This window comes from Odontomachus brunneus, unplaced genomic scaffold (assembly GCF_010583005.1).
Source record: "Odontomachus brunneus isolate Ranch 3 - 2012 unplaced genomic scaffold, Obru_v1 Obru_scaffold_023, whole genome shotgun sequence".
Taxonomy (NCBI): Eukaryota; Metazoa; Arthropoda; class Insecta; order Hymenoptera; family Formicidae; genus Odontomachus; species Odontomachus brunneus.
This window is the reverse complement of record NW_022639473.1, coordinates 810,118-827,863: the sequence shown is the minus strand read 5'-3', so window position 1 is coordinate 827,863 and position 17,746 is coordinate 810,118. Positions and strand designations below refer to the sequence as shown.

The 17,746-nt window shown below is 43.4% G+C and overlaps 2 protein-coding genes across 7 annotated transcripts in view; one reads left to right on the top strand and one right to left on the bottom strand.

Annotated features, from left to right (window-relative positions):
- The window catches only part of LOC116842225 (discoidin domain-containing receptor 2), a 380,754-nt gene that overhangs the window by 68,072 nt on the left and 294,936 nt on the right, over positions 1–17,746 (bottom strand). For all 6 annotated transcript variants that reach the window (XR_004377695.1, XM_032811123.1, XM_032811124.1 and 3 more), the window contains one exon: positions 14,852–15,030. Coding sequence is in view for 5 of the 6 variants with exons in the window: in XM_032811123.1 (XP_032667014.1) it covers positions 14,852–15,030 (179 nt within the window). In the remaining variant the exon portion in view is untranslated. The remainder of the gene's footprint in view (positions 1–14,851; positions 15,031–17,746) is intronic.
- LOC116842229 overlaps positions 1–17,746 on the top strand; it is a 425,064-nt gene that overhangs the window by 225,669 nt on the left and 181,649 nt on the right. The window lies entirely within an intron of this gene.

Genomic DNA, 17,746 nt, shown 5'->3' with positions numbered 1-17,746 from the left:
AGAGAGAGAGAGAGAGAGAGAGAGAGAGAGAGAGAGAGAGAGAGAGAGACTTTAAGATTGAAGTGACGAAGCACACTGTAGCTTCTCTCTCATTCAGCCGCGCTCACTTGCTCGTTACAAATGGCGGACGGTCCTAACTCTGAGGAACTCGAGAGGAACTCTAATCATCGCACCGAAGCACAGTCCGGCATTATCGTCCTCTCGCCGTTGCCGTCGCCAACGGCGTTTCGCAAGGACGGCGCGACGTCGACGACAGCGGTTGCATTTGCGTTTCTCCATTAGCGGGATTCGTCATGGCGGCGCGGCCACCGTCTGAAACGCGGACGTAAAACCGCGCCCGGCACCCACCCGTAAAGCCCTTATCTCCGCGCCACTTCCTTCCCCGACGCCTTTATCTCGCTTTTCACGATCGTAAGGAACGCGCGAGACCGCACGGACGGCCGTTCGAGCCCGAGACACGCCATCACCGCCGCCACCAGCCCTCTCTCTCCAGGAAATTAACAGTTTTATTATAACAAACAATCCAGCTGCCGGATTTTTCGCTCTTTTCCTTCCTAGATATCGCGAGGCGTTCTTCCACGAGACGACGACTGTACTTATATCGTCACACCCTCGCTTCTGCGAGCGATCGCAGAAGAAAAGGTGATGATGGCGGTGGTGGTGGTAGAGGAGGGGAAAGGGGGACACATGTAGCAGAAACGCGACGAAAGTCGCCCCTCAGAGCCGCGATATAATATCCATTGATTTTTGCGTTGCCGCCGGGGCTGGGGTGTCGGGCCTGACTACTCGCGGCGAGAAGGAGGGAGCTGGGGGCGTAGGGGAGGGTGTTAATTTCCGTTTAGGGAGCGTTAGAGGGTGGCAGACTGGCGAGATGCTGCGGCGCGGCTGTTAAGATAAGATAACCACTTAGCCATCGGGATTCTACGCGAATCTTCGCCGCCACCGCTGCCGCCGCTATCACCCCTTTTCGCACTGTGTCTCACCCCGCGTACACACGCATGCAGCGGCAACCGCAAGTGTGTATCTCGCGGTCGCAAGTTCTCTGCTTCTGTGTCTCTTTCTCTTCGCCTTCCCCTCCTCTCTCTCTCTCTCTCTCTCTCTCTCTCTCTCTCTCTCTCTCATCCTCTTTCTCCCTCGTCGCTCTAATAACACGAGGAGGACGCATGTAACGCCTCTTTCTCCATTAGAGCTATCTAGAGTCCTGTCGCGACTTCCTGCGCCCTTACCGGGGCACTCGAAGCGACGAGCGCACTGCGTCGACGACGACGTCATCGTCGTCGACGGCTCGTAGCCTCCCGTTGATCGGACGCCCGAAACGGCCCGTCGCACGGCGTGGCGGCGGGCGGTTTGGCGGAGGTATTGCTATTGCCGCCGGTGAGATGGTACCTAGTTTGCGGAACGACCTTGCTTATCGTCGCGAAAATGGTCTGGCGAGGCTGTAACGACGCGATCCTCGCCGACGAGGAGAGGAAGAAGAGCGGGCGAAGAGTCAGAGACAAACTTGACGCGGTCTTCCTGACCAAAGTGGCGATGGTCGGTCAGGAATTGGCGCTTGATTAGGCGAATATCAGTGACCCGGCGATGATCGAGGTGACCGAGTTCCTCGCGACGCGCGCCACTCTCGACTTTTATCGCCGTGAGATAACTGCGAGTTTATTCCCATGCCGTTGGTCTAGCGTGAAATCTATCTTTCTCCTCGCCTTCCTCTTCGTCATCTCTCTTCCTCTTCCTCCTCCTGCTCATCTTCATTCTTTCCGCGAAAAAGTCTACTACACGTGCGCGGGACTGCTAAGAATTTATTAATACACGAAGTTACGAAAGCATCATTAACCGGGAGCGCGTCGTGCAATATGTAGAGCGACTTGAAATAACTCGCTTATTTTTAATGACGGAAAATAACGCCGTGTAAAAATAAACCGCTCACTATCGGCCGGCTCATTAAGTGTTTTCCTCCGGCTTCGCCTCGCCCCTCGATATATCGAGGCACGCGATTAAACGGCTTTCAGGAAAATAAAATTCGCCCGGCTCGACGCGACGTGTGACATTTTCAAAGGTGCCACACATGCATTCATCGGCTCGCTGAGAATTATCCGTCGCGTGCCATCGATAAAATACTTTAGTCATAGAAAAGTGGACTGAATAACTTCCACTCATATTGCGTGTGAAGCTTCTTTAATCTTAAATCGCCAATGTTAATCGCATTGACCTAGACGGGAAAAATATTGTAGTAAAAGTTACGTTGTGAAATTATATTTCTTTTTGCAGTGTTCTTTATAAAGCTGAAATACGCCGAAATTGCAGTTTAAATTACTGAAGAAATAATAAAAATTCGACGATATACTGAATACACAATATAAAAAACATTCGAGTATTTCCAATAATTTTATGATAAATAGTCAAACGTGCATAATATTTTTAAACAAATATATAATAATTTTGACTATGCAATAATTCTGTATAGTCCAATATTACAAAAATGTTGCAACTTTTATCATTATTATTTTTCATATTGTTATCATTTTCTTTTGTAAACAAATTATTAACAATATTAAGATAAATTACAAATAAAAAATAAAGAAATTAATGAAATCAAAATGATTCTTTTTGGCGATAACAGACTAAATATTACTGCTACATTTGAAAAAATCTGAAAAATGAGAAATATTTATTTCCTTGTGTACTAACAATACATTTATTTACTTAAATCTAAATTTTTTTATTCAAGTAGAATAAACAATCGTATTTTCATGAAAAAACTAAGGTTTTAAGAAAATATATATTTTCTTATTTGAAAGATATTTTAGTACAAGTAAATATCTTTTTCAAATATATTAACGTAAGTATAGTAATAAATAAATATATTAGAGTATAAGTGAATAAATGTTATAAGTGTATTCGTCGGATACACACATATTTCGCATTTTTACATATTTCTTTCCGTCGGTGTAGCATTGGCGATCTAGGGGTTAAGCTGAAATGTAAAACTTCTCTTCTGATATTGATTTCATTATCCATTGAGGTGATTTTTGATGAGACATCACTTGAACGAGTAAAGATTACTCATCTCTATCTTGAATGCACCATAGTATCACTATCCTAAAGCTTTCAGCATGAGTAAAACTTGGTCGTCACGTCTTTTCTAACGTTAATGAGACCGCGTGTCACTCGTTCGACCGGCAGAGATCACGGTCATTGGCTCGAGAAGGAGATTTCTATCGACTTCGGAATTGGCCTCGGTCTTGGGCCGCGAATATCCCGTTTCATTGTCGGAACGCCGCGTGCGCGCGAAATAATCCAGTAGCTTTTCCTTTCACGTATGGTATATCAATCGACCGTACTACAAAAGGACCCCGTACGACGTCCTCCGCGTATCCGTGAGAGATACTCCGCTCCGCAAATCCGGACACGTTCGATTGGCCGGGGAATGCTTTTATCAGCGTATCAGTCGCGTTGTCTGACGCCGAGAGGGAGACTTCTCTTTCTCTCTTTTTCTCTTTTGGTATCTTTTCTCTTAAGTATAAGTTTGGTATTCCGTGCGGAATATCGCTGCGCGCAAAATAAATTACAGGCTCTCTATGGACAAAGAGAGAAAGAGAGAGAGAGAGAGAGAGGGCGAAAGAGTGAGCGCGAGATAGGCAGAGAGAGACAGAGAGGGAGAGAGAGAGTGAGAGAGAGCTTACGCGCGCACGTTCCGCGGGATTTATCGAAGCGGCGTATTTGTTCAGAGATATTGCGTGTTTACCCGCATACTAATCGCGTATCGAGTTCAACCGCGATTACGAGATCGGCAAACGATAGCCGTCGAGTAATCTCTTAACGAGGTCGCTGAATTAAAGGTGCATTTAAATCGAGTGGATTATTGATAATTTATACGCGCAGCCCGGTTGGCGTCGATTCGCCAGCGCGCGGGATTCGATTTCGCCGTGGGGAAAAAGGAAGAGAAAGGACGTGGCTGCTCTTTGTTGTTGCACGCGCGATTAAGGCACCAGGGATTTGATTGCGCCGAGAAAAACGCGGAACGCCAGAGGGAACGCGCGAAAATTGACATTCCGCGCGCGACGAGCATAAATCAATTTGCGATTCGCGCGCTACCCGCGTCGCTCTCCTCGTGTTTACCCGCGCATCGTGTGACCGTTGATTTTATGAAGGCGAATTTTCCAATGCTTAGACACGCTCCTGTTCCTGGACACTTTTGTGTCTTTGAATAAGAGCAATTAGAGTTTTTCCATATTCATGGAATAAACATTTTTCTTTATTTTATTTTTCACAATTTTTGTAAATGCTTAGTTCTCCGAATTTGTGTTTTTTGTAGAACACAATTGATTATCAAAAATCACGGCCGTGATTTGAGCGCTTAGTTTGAGCTAGGTTATTTCTTTTACGACAAGGCAAGAATTTTCTAATCTTATTGGCACTCACATTGAGAGAAAAAAAATATCTAATAGGAATAAAATAGAATGTGAATAAAAAATGAATAAAATAGAAAAAATACCTAAGAGAGAAGTAAAGTAGAAGAATATATATATATAATGAAAGTAATATAAAATATTTTTCAAACAAGAAGATATCTATTTTCTGAAAACATTAGTTTTTCTTGGAATCAATTGTTTATTCTATTCAAATAAAAGAATTTATATTTAAATTAATAGTGAGCTATGTCGTCAGTACCATCGCGAATAAATATTTTTTATTCTTCAGATGTTTTTCTTCTCAGTGCAATAAAAAATAATGAATTGTTCAGAAAAAGTCAATCAAGTCATTGTGAATACCATGAATGAAAGAAAGAATTTTTAATAAAAATGAAGTATGAAATATGAATTTAATTTATCGGCTCTCTCTCTCTATTAAAAATTCATTATATGCAGAACAGATGTCGGTACATTTGTGAAATTTGCCGCGTATTAAATAATTATTGTGAAAGCACCGATATTCGGTGAATTTATTTTCCTGGAAAAATAGTCTGCTCTCTTTAATTTATATGTTAATCGCGTAAAGGGATTCTCTTTATGACCGGCTTCTATATAACATCGCCCTCTTGTAGCGCGCTCAACCACACACTTAGAGTGACAAATTATATTTCGGAGGCTTGCAAAAGTCGAGCGGATTTTTCGCCAGATTTCGATTGTCATGAACAAAGCGGTGTAGCACACGCGTACATATGTGTTTGGCCAAAGTATCCGTTTGGCCGGCACTTTTCGGCGCCTTTCAGGCGATTGTCCGACCCGGAGTTCCGCGAAACGACTCGCCCCCAACGAAATCCAACGGGAACCGCCGAAGACTCTAATACTAGACTTCTGTGCGAGACTCTAATAGAAAACTGTTAAACCCGTTAACGCGGCCAGGCTACACGAGGCGTGCAGGGGGCGAATAACGATGCGCGATGAGGGGGCGGGAAATGGGAATCGAAATCGCGAGCGACGGAGGGAGAGGGGAGGGTCACTCGACGAAATCCCAGAAGTGCCGACGGCGAAGATTCCGGGGCACAAAACGATCCTCCATTAATTAGCGCCGGAGTGCTTTTTGCCATTTTCATTACCATGAGTACATCTTCGCCTCTTTTCCGCAAAAGCCGCGCGACCCGTCGCCGACGTCGTCGCCGTCGCCGTCGTCATCGGGCTGTTTGCACATTTCCCGAGTCTTCTCCCTCACCCTTTCTCTCTCTCTACGTCCGAAAGTGTCTCTCTCCCGGCCGTTTCACTTGTTTCAACGTTTTTTCTTTCTTGCTCCCTCTCCACCCTTCTCTACTTCCCTCTTTCTCGCTCTTTTTCTTTTTATTAATTTTTCACGGCACTGACCCGTTTTCAATTAACGCGATTCGCCGTCTTCCTTTCGCTCGGGCGCACTTGGCCGGTCGAGACGGCGCGAAACGCCGGATATTATAATTAGCACGTTTGAACGGGGGTGTTCTCCGCGTTCTCGCTCGTTGAGTGGCCGTATGGCGCGACACTCTCGCGATGAAACCGCGAACGACGTATCCAACTGATGTCCGTCCTCTCCGCCCTCGATCGAGTCGACGTGTCCGCGTTTAAACGTCCCCGATCTGCTCCAATGGATTTAACGGGTAATCCCGCGGGACTATCTAAGCGAGCACAATGCGCACGCACGCGCGGGATTACAGCGCGCCGGCAGAATCGAGCGAGTCTCTGTTGCTTTAAATTAAAATAATCTGTTTTCACACAGCCGTCCCTCGTATCGTCGCGCGGAACCTCCGGGCTGAAGTCCGGTAATCGCATTGGTGCGTTCCACTTTTGCAAGATGGGGTGCGCTCCCCCAGTCTCTCTCTCTCTCTCTCTCTCTCTCTCTCTCTGTATTCTTGTATCGCTGTTTCTAGATTCCTATCCCTGTCCCTGTCTGTTTGTTTATTTCTCTTTCTCTCTGCCTCCTGTTCATCGACGTTATTTTCGCGCAAGCACAGAATAGGCACGTCCGACCATGAGTACGACGAGCCTATGAATAAACTCGAGTCGAAATCTTAGCCTTCAACCTCAATTTTCTAATATCTATATAATCTGAAAGAAGAACAGTGTGTGTTTAATACACCCTCAAAACTCAAGTTCTACTTAGCACCCTTAAATGCCGGAAAACGCACGAAGTGCCACTTGTAGGTTCCCACGAGGATCTTTCTCGGCAGAGCTAGTAGATTAAGTAGAATTGAAAGAAGTTGATATAGGCTTCAGAGTATCGAAGTGGGCGTTAAATGGGACATTGAGATGAAAAGCAAGATCAAAATTTCGACTCGGGAAGTGACGCGTATCGCACTTATTAACCAAACCAAACCAAACCATACGGGATTTAGAGTACACGATAAACTTTGCTGTTTGATCTTCCTGTCGGTAAACTTTGCGTCGTACACGTAAAAAAAATTTCAGTTGGTGCAACCAAATAGGAACCAACTGAAAATTAGGTGATCAGAAACGGCATTTCTATTATGAAAACTAATATTTCTGTTGTCGCAACCGAAAATATTCGTCTGAACATTCAACGATATTAGAACTCGGTTGAAACAACTGAGAACAATTGACTATATAAAAGCCTCATAAAGAAATTTTTCTATTCCTACAGCCGAATTTTTGTCTGATCCCTGAGCAACCGAAAATTCGGTTGTATCAACAGAAATGTTTTTTCCGTATAGAATACTGCAGAAACGTGATTTCATAAAAATATCTTAGAATCAATCAATACGTTTTATTGCATATGAGAGAAAACACAGTTGTCAATAAAATTGGTCAACAGCACTGTAATTGGAGTAAATCTTCTTGATTCAATGGCAATATTATTGAAACCAATACATCATACATTGTATTTAATAAGTCGAGTAACAATATTGCTCCAAAAATATTGCTATTGCATCGAGAGATGCTGTTGACCAATTCTATTGATTCAGCAGCATTTGTCTTCGTATAGAGCTCTGTATACGTGTCGATAAAACATCGAAGTAATTGTAAATTAGCAAATTATGTAATACTGATTATGTTCTAGATATCCAAATATTTATGCCGGATATGTGACTAAAAATAATCGATAATATCCTTGCTCGATTATCTTCGGGTCCCTTCACGCATAGAAAATGCATGCTACATTCAAATCAATATTACTTGTCATTGCACAAGCATCATATTTCTTCAAAACAAATTCTCAATCCCAGTAAGTTCAACGATATTCAAGGGAAAATATCGAATTAAAACCAATTTGCTTACTATAGTAAGCACTGAGCTAACTTTTTCTTCGATAAAAATTCATTTTATTCTTGTGAAGATCCGTCTTTGGAGCGCATGATAATGAGTCTTTCTCAAATTTGCGATGACTACATTTCAAGGCTGTTATCAAGAAGATATTCTTTGTCGACGGTGACTATTACTTGAAAAAGAAGACGAGCAAACCGAATAATCGCTTTTCTCAGCAGAAGAATGACTTTTTTTCTGTGTGCAGGCCTTCATTGCGGCCACAAAAATTTACCCAAGGTTGTGTGTGACGGACTTTGAGGATCGATTTTTCAATAATACATTAAGTTCACACTTAGATTCAAACTCTGTTCTAACAACGCATTTGATACGTTTGAACAGACTCTGAACTCAAACCCGGGCTTAAATGATTGTTGACGAACCGACCGACCCTAAGAGCATTGCGTTGATGCGCGATGCAGTGCTAATTTGTACGACGATGATGCGAACGTGTATCAATCGCACTGCTGCGCCAATAACGCGGATGCTGCGCATCCGAGAGATCCGATATAATTCCGTTGGCTAATTCTATAAGTGGCACGAGTCGGGTGAGTGGGCCGAGCACGCGGACGGGTCGCTTGCGTAAATTGAATAATCCTCACGCAACGCGAAATCTGGAGCAAGAATTCGCTGCATCGTAAATTCCCGGATAAAAAGGAGGGGAAAAAAGAGCGCAACACTTTGCGGAGCTTTAAGCGATATACTATCCCGCTTGCGCGGCGGAGTTTTCCCTCCCTTCCCCCTCGACGTTTTAAAGCGGACCGATGGAGAGCCACGCTCGCGAACCGGAACCGAAAAAAGCGACAGGCTCTCTTGCGTCATAACCCTTCCGATCGGACGATCGATGCGGTGTACGTGTGTGTATATTGTGATATCAAGCGCGAAACAAAGTTTGCCTTTCACGGTCTCCGCGCGTCACTCGATTAACACATTGCGGAGACGGGAATCGATGTCTTTAGCTTTCGAAACGCTGAGGAAATGGAAACGTCGATTCTCGTCTTTAGAGAGATGGAACGCGATACTTGCGCCAATTCGTTTTGACACCCTTTTATATCAATTATTTATTGCTGTTTTCATTTTTTCGTTACATCATCACTTCGGTTTCTTCAATTTTCCTTATTTTTTTGGCTTCTCCAGCTTCCTGTCCGTAGCTTTTCAAGCGTTGAGCGAAAATATTGATTTCCTTCTTCAGAAGACTAATATTGTTATTTTAGTTTCTTCAGTTTTCTTTATTTTACTATATAAGTCTTTATTTGTTTTCTTTGCTCGTTTTCCTACAAACATTCGGCAAAAGGATGAGGTAGAGGAGAAGGTGGAGGTGGCGAAAGAAGGGTGGCACGGGATCGGTTTGGCCGATATCGACGGATAGAGGTGCACGTGAAAAATGGCATGCCCGGCCGCGAAATGAGCGACGTGCCTGATCGATCGCGAGAAGCCGCTCGCCTCCGGTGATAATTAATAAGTTGTAGCGCGCAGTCATAGAGAGATTAATTAATTGAGCGCCGGCGTAGACTATAATGCAGTATTTAACTAAAGGGATGCAACGAGTAATTACGTTATAATAAATTGCCGACTATTTGATTAATGATAAGAGAAAATAGGAGGGAGAGAGAGCGAACAAGAGCGTACAACAGAAGTCTCGTCTTGAAAGAAAGAACGAGAGAGAGAAACAGAGAGAAAAAGAAGGAAAAAGACAAAGTCCGTTCAGGAAGAGACACTGGATACAAACCCGAGTCGAAATTTTGATCCTACTTTCAACCTTAACGTTGCATTTAACTTTATCTTTGGATACTCTGTACCTTATACCAACCTCTTTTGACCCTATTTAATTTAGTAGCTTAGCTGAGTGGTTCTCTTTAGAATCTACAAGTGGCATTTTGTGTGCTTTCAGAGACGCTAAGTAGGACCTTTCAGTTTCTATATGTATTATACATACACTGATCCCTCAGAATTAGAAAGTTTAAGTCTAAAGTGGTTCGACTGGTTCGACTGGTGAGAAGTTGAGGATTTTCTGCGCGCGTAAGCGGTCAACCTTGTATCGGGTCGGCGAGTTTCGGCCAGTTGGGTCAGGTGTTCGAGTGGAATCGGGGAGGACGGAAGTGGCGAAGACGTAGTTGTTCCTGCTGCTGCTTGGCGAAGCCAAGCCGCGGGCCGCTCGATAAATTGACAGCGGCTTTTCCTATACCTGGCAGATGTAGTCCCTCGGTCGTACCTCGCCGGCCCGACGAGGGTCGCAGGTTGCGCGAAGGGCAATAGGGTCATTTCGCCGAGGCGGGGACGACCAGGCGACTGGCTGGCTCGCGCAACTTCAAGACGGGACAAGTAGCAGGTGGCTAATGCCGTGAAACGTGTAGCCGGGGGGATGGAGATCTCGGCCGGCGAGAAGATCGTCGAGCGAGAAGAAAACGAAGTGGAGGTGGCCGGGAAAGAGGAGGAAGAGGAGAAGGGCGTTCTCTCGGGGTGTGTATGACGCCGCTTAGTGGCGGGCGAACGACGAAGATAACGCACGTCTTCTCGACGAAGACGACGGCGACGAGGACAACGACGTCGCAATACGACCATCCCAGCGGCTCTTTTAATTAAGTGGAGTCAGCTCGACTAGTCGTGCGCGTTCGTTCACTTTCCTCCTCCTCCTACTCCTCCTACTTTTCCTCCTCCTTGTGGTGGCTGGTAAAAACTTAGCTGGGGACGATATTGTCGAAGAATATCTTGAGTGATGTACGGCCGTGAGACTTCGCGCGCGTCTGCTCGAGCCTCCAGCAGCCGGGACTTCCAGGCAGGAGACATTATAAGCGCGCGCTTACGTCCTCGTGCCTTCCCTATGTGGGTAGGTCGGAAATTATAGGACGCATTTGACTGCTTGGGTAGTTGGTCGACACTATGTCAAATATTTCCGGTAATTCTCACGACGCTAATAACACAATACACATTTTCGTGAAACTTTGCACTGAGAAGAGGACGTTTCAACATTTATATTTGCGGGATATAAAAGTAAATTATGTAGAAATTATTAAACTTTAGCAAGAATGATCATTCCAAGTGCAGGTCAAAATTATTAACATTGGCAATTTCGTCCTAAAGAGAAGGAAAAATAGCGGGTGAAGTTGCGTCGAGGAGATAAAAATGACAGTTTGTGTGGAGAATGAATTTGCACATTCACCGTGTGTTAAGATTTTAATTAAGATCGACTCGTGTCGGATTTACGATAATAGACACGATTCATCCGACGGATTTTTTTCGATTCGCGGAACGCTCGACTTCTCCCTTCACTTATCACTGTTAATAATGAATACCCGGTAAAATATTTCCAGCGACTAATTAGCCGATAGCTAATGCCGTTGGCGCGCTCGCCGAGTCTTCAATTTGTTTCGATCGGTTGTTAACGTCATTATTAATCGTCGACTGTTGCGCTCCGTACGTTTCTCTAGTCGCCCTCGCGCCCGTGCAAATTGTCAAATTAGGAAAGAGCTACGTGAGAGAGAGAAAAAGAGAGAGAGAGAGAGAGAGAGAGAGAGAGAGAGAGATGGGTGGGGGGGGGAGAGGGGAAGCAAGGAGTTCGCAAGCTCAACTGTCTGGCACTCATTATTTCTCATCGTTCGGCGAGTCGTTAATTACTGTCTTCCGTTATATTCCGGGAAGAAGGATGGGTAAGCGGCGCAAGGGAAGGAAAAGAAAGAAAGAACTGTCCATTTCGACGAACTTCACTTCGCTATTAATCCGGTTAGAACAACAGTGGGTTGGTAAACATACGCCAAGTTTCCAGGCCTCACTCTTTCCTTCCTTCCTTCTTTTCTCTGTCGGCGTTGACTTCCCCTGGCTTGCTCTCCAGTCGGCCAAGTATCAACTTTTTGCGTAACATGCTCGATTCTCCCTCCTCCGCCCTTACCAACGATTCTCCAACTAACGTTTTCTTCTTCGTCTTCGCTTTCTCGTCTGCCGCAAACGACTTCTTGACAAATTCTCTCTCTCTCTCTCTCTCTTTCTCTCTCTCTCTCTTCCTCCCCCCTCTCTCTTTACTACTTGGCTCGTTATCCTGGCGCATTCAATAATCGTCGCGAATCGCCGCTGCGATTTCGCGTTTGGACGACAAGCGGGATGATAATCGAACATAAAACACGCGTACACGTCCGTCGATTTTCCGCCCTTCTCGGCGCCTTTTTCCACGCCTTTCTCCGCGTTCTCCTCAAGCTGGCAAATATCTTCCTCGCGCGCAACGGCCCTGTTTTCGGCACTGGGTCAGCGGCGCGCACGAGTACACACAGGAAGAGAGATCAGAGTTCCTCCGTTATAAACCGTGCCTCGTGGAAGTCGCGCGAAACTGTCCGCAGGCGACAGAGGAAGAGGATGCGAGAGGAAAGAGAAGAGGGAGGAGAACGGTGAACGCGCGACGTTAATAATTCTCGTTGTTCCGTAGGACAGGAGTCGGAGCGGAATTTACGACAAAGTTAGACGCTCGTCCGCGTTAGGACGAGGTGCGAGGCCGAAACGTCTCTTTTTCGCCGGGAAGCGTTTTCAACGGCGAGAGGACGTTACGACGATGTCGTCGTCGTCGTCGTCGTCGACGGCGGTGGCGGAATGCGCGCGAATGCCGGAGAAAAATATCGTCGTCGCCGGTACACGCGCGCTCGCTGCGAGAGAACGACGGTGTTCCCCCTTCGCCATTTTTCCCGCTCGTTCTCGCGCGAAACATGATGTGTGTTTCGCATAGGAGGGGATTTCAACGCGCGCATAAAATTCGCGCATTAGCACAATCGAGCCGTTTAATCGCGCTAATTGCCGTCACTTGGCGCTCCCTTCGCCGTCACCGTTCTCTCCGTATAAATACGCGACGAGATTAATCCGCGCGAATTGCACACGGTTGTTAATCGCGCGCCGTGAACAATCTCGGAGCGTCCCTTAAACGAATGCTGGGCACCGACATGATGCAGTTTTCGTAGTTTGCGCTGTTTTCCTATCCGACGCTGTGCATACTGAGAAAGAAAAAAAATGCTTGATATTCGTAGCTATAATCACATAAATAAATAATCACTGTAAATTATGAGCGAGGAGACCATTTCTTAATTGAATTCTACTATAATGTTAGTGATAATAAATTTATATGCATGCTATTGACTATCATTTTTATGTTAAATTATATTAAAAAAGATTGGAGCTAAATAATTTTAGTTAGATCTTTCTTTCTCAATGTATTTTTTATCTTAATATACACTAAAAATATATGATGTTTGTAGCTGTTATTATATAGAGAAATAATTAAATTATGGTGAAGAACAGCATTTTCTCTCTCTCTCATTAAATTCTACTATAATGTTAGCAATGATAAACTTATATGCATGTTATCGCCATTTCCATGTTAGAATGACCAAAAAATATGTAGTTGTGACCGAAAATAATAATAATTTTAGTTAGAGGTCAACTATCTTTTTTCTTTCTCAGTGCACTGCAAATGTTCTTACAGAATGAAAATAGCGTGTCAGTGCACTAAAGAATAAAATTTTTATTTGCAAAAATTGCTTCTTGTTCTCGCCACGACACAAATAAACCTTGTCAAACATAATATTTTCGTAGTGTAGATCTGGCTTGGTTGTTTCTGTTGCGAAATGCGAATGTGAAAGATGTTAGAAGTACTCATTAGAATCCATGATACGAGCCTGCCGTTCTCGAATTATCGCGCGTCGTCGAGCACGAGGACGGGAATTGGGCGCGGTCTGGGAACCGGACACTGAACAATCGTTCCTTCTTCCTTTTCGCGGCGGCGATCGTGTTATCTCGACGATTTATTAAACGACGACGACGATCTCGTCCTTCGCTCGCAATTTTTCTCCGCGTTACGACTACAACTACGACGACGACGACGACGACTGCCGACCTGCTTTAACATCGGAGTCTCGCCTCTGGATCTAATAAACCGAACAGGCGCATCTATTTGCTCGACGCTTCCATTCACTCTACGGCGCTTTTGAGCAATCGCGCAAAACAACTTATAGCTGCCTACCTATTACATACGTTGGTCTAGATGTAAAAGCTCGCAAGAGAAAGGGAGAAAGAGAGAGAGAGAGAAAGAAAGACAGAATAAAACACCGTGTTGAAATATTGGGTTATGTAATAAATAATTTTAGGTATTTTTTTCAGATGAAATAAGACAACTATATTTTCATGCCGTTACAATCTCGCGAAATATGGCAAAGATTGCAGATCAAAACGGTGCATACATTGTATCATTAAATTATAACGGCATAAAAATAAAATTGTTCAATCGTACCTGAAAAATCCAAATCTATTTGTTGCACAAACCAATATTTTCTTTGAAACAATGAGAGCACGAAACGAAATTGCGCGTCACGGCGATTAAGGGGACGCTGGATACTAATATAATGCAGTTTTCGTGGTGTGTTTCTTTATTTCGTTGCATAGCACTGCAAATGTTTCTCCAGAGCAAAAGAACATTGAGAGAGAAGATATCTAAAAAATAAAAAATATTTATCCCGTGAGTAGATACTAAAGTAACATATTTATTCAAATTTAAGTTTTCTTACTTAAATATTAAGTATTTAATATTTATGAATATTTTTATAAAATTAAATAAAAAATATTTATTTTTAAATTATAAACTAATTATAAAAATAGTAATTTTTTAATTTAATTATGAAAATATTTATAGATATTAAATACTTAATATTTAAAAAAGAAAATTTGAATTTTTAACTAAATATGCTATACTTTAGTATACCCATGGGATTAATATTTCTTATTTTCTAGATATCTTCTCTCAACGTTTTTTGCTTTGTATTTAATTAAATAAAAAATATTTATTAATATTTATAAATATTTTTTATTCTTTAAATATTTTCTCTCAGCGTATGCATATTGCTATTATTACTACATTACGGTAGAGCCATAAAAAATATAGTTGACGTCGAGAGAAACTATAATTCAGTGAGTGTGATTGCAAGATTTGATAACTACCATATGATAAGATTTACCAATTTTTTTCTCTCGGTAGAGATCTGTACTCGCACTTGGCTTAAACGTTCGCGCGAAAATCGAAGATAACGACGCGTGTCGCGAGGAAGCAGCGATTATATCACGTGCAAATTGTCAATTGGTTAGACACAACTGTAGACACAGACCTTAAGATGATCACCCTGCTGATCGTAGAAGGTCGATGGCGCGAGGGCGGCCTTGAGCCTGCGGTTTCTGTAGAAAATGAACGTGATCGCTGCGAGCAGCATCACGATCACGGTCGTCAGGATGCCGATCACCAGGCCGACGAATTGCTTCGATTCTGGCTCTTTGCTCTTATCTGGAACTGAGAAGCGGATATATGCGTCTGAACGAGCGCGTCCACCTACGGGTCTTTGCATATATATATACTCTATTAGGTATATACTATATATATGTGTATATATATATATATATATATATATATATATATATATATATACACATGTATATATAATCACAGATACAGCCGTCATGTTCAGAGGGATGCAGAGAGAATCGATTAGCTCAACGATTAACGGTTACATCGCAAGCTCAGTGATCTTGCACATTGTCACTGGCTTACAGCGCGTTCCAGAGGCAATTTACATTAATTAATCGTAACGCCGAGAACCCGTTGGTCCCGTGAGGCTTCGGTAGAGCTGCTTTTTAGCACGCGATCGATTAGCCCGAGTGTTCCATCAAATTCGACTGCTCACTGTCTCCCGCCGACCGATTAATTTCCGCGGCGATTAGACGACGCTCGCCGGCGGCTCTCGCTGGCGAAACTTCCTCTTTCCCTTCCCTTCTCCCTCACTCTTCGCCAACTCCTCTCCCCCTCGTCTCGCAGTCTCTCGCGTCGTGTCTCTTCCATTTTTGAGTTCAATTAGTCGTGTCGTTATTACTAGAATCATCGAGGAACGTAATGTATAGATTATCACGCAGATAAATTACGCAAATGAAAATAAATTGATAGATAAATTAGATAGGGAGGCGGACTCTCATTATTATTGATCATTAGGATGCGCGATAAATTGTCCCAATTATCGGAATCTATCATTACCGTTGGCGCGCTAACGGGCTCCCGAGCGAATGGTATCTTGGAGCGGGGTTAATTAGAAAATTAGTTAATTGCCTCCGCGTTATCGCGAATCCTCGAGCGCGATCGCGGCTCGAGCGCCGCGCGCGTCCACGGGCAACCGACGGCGCGACACATGTGTGTTTCGGATACACAGGCTCGGAACGTGGCCGAAACGCGGCAGCGATAACAACGACAGTCCGGACGAACAAAAGAGTCCCTTCTGCCATTAATAATATTTCGACGCGGCGCGGCGCGCCGCGCGACGGACAGCTGATCCGCGCGTGTACGCGATAGCGCACTCACTCGGCCATGACGCGCCTGATGCATCGAGCAACACGATCTATCACCGTGGATAATACCCGGCCGAGGTAGCCTCGCATAATGCACGATGGAACGATAATGATGATTGCGTTCATCGCGCAGCTCGTAACTGGATCACGGTTGATCAGTACCCGGTTGAACAAAAACAATATCCGCTGATAGCTTTCGTGTAGGATATCCACCGCAGCTTGCCAGCCAACCAGGCAGGCAGCCAGTTGGTCAACTGGACTCGCTGTTGGAGGATTTTTCTATTTTGCAAATCAATCAGGAAAGACTGGAAAGAAAGGCAACGCGAGCCTATACAAGGAAGTCGCCGAGGAAAGACACTCGAATGTCGCTTTCTCCTCAGATATTTTTTCTCGCGATAATCAAGTTCGCGATACGATTCTCTTCCTCGGAGAGGGCGTTCTCTCTCCCAGAGAGACCGTGGAAAAACATCTACGCGCCTTGGAACACGAGCTCTAACGACGCGTCTTATTTGCTCTTCTGGAACAAATAACATCGCGGTCGGGGAATCATCGTCGTCCAACGTGGCGTCGTCGAATCGGCAAGTGGCCATTGGAAAGAAACAAAGGAGAGGGAGAGATAAATGCGTTTATTATATCATAGTAAAACCTGGTCCTCTAAAAACGCGCAGGGAAGAAAGTAAATATTGGTTTTTCACTTTCTTTAATTTAATTAACTGAATCTATATAACAGGATGAATCATCTAACATTATAAGCGAAAATATGACTTACAAGTAAACCTATCTAAAAATACACTCCGATTTTTTTCTAATTTGACACAAATGTAGAAGTACAAAAAATATTTAGATCATATTTTTTCATTTTGGTCCACTTTGAGTTTCACGGGCAATTTATAGCTTTTTAATGTTCTCACTCCTATCATCAACAAGTACGACAAAAATGCATAAGAAATAAAATTGAATACAAGGTATAGTTAAATTATTTTAACAAAATCGGCTGAGACACAAACTATTCTAAATTTTTTTAGCCGAGATTCCAATCGAAATATTTGAAATCTATGCTAAATTAGTCAAAAATGTTTTGAATCTTGGTCAAACTGAGAAATTACTTGTATCAATAATTTTTTTCAACTTTTTACATGTTTTATTTAAACATTTTATTATTTATACAAATAATTTTACACATTTGCGCAGATTTGAAATATTTTGGTTATCTCGGCTTTTGGGAATCTCGGCTAAAGAAATTTAGAATGGTTCGTGTTTCAGCTATACTGATTTTGTTAAATTTAATTAAAATTCCTGGATTTTTTGGTTTGGCCGAGATGGAACTATTTTTGATTAATTTAGCACAGAAAATATTTCGGTTAAAATCTTGGCTAAAGAAATTTTGAATGATTCGTGTCTCAGCTATGCCGATTTTGTTAAAATTTTAAAATTGCTGAATTTTTTTGTTTGGCCGAGATTCGAACCATTTTTGACTAATTTAGCACAGACTTAAAATATTTCGGTTAAAATCTCGGCTAAAGAAATTTAGAATGGTTCGTGTCTCAGCTATGCCGATTTTGTTAAAATTAATAATTTAACTATATTTTGTATTCAATTTTATCGTTGCCGCTGGGGAGGGAAAAGGGGGGGGCTGGTGCTTATCTGAGCCGCGGCGAGGAGGGGGGGGGGGG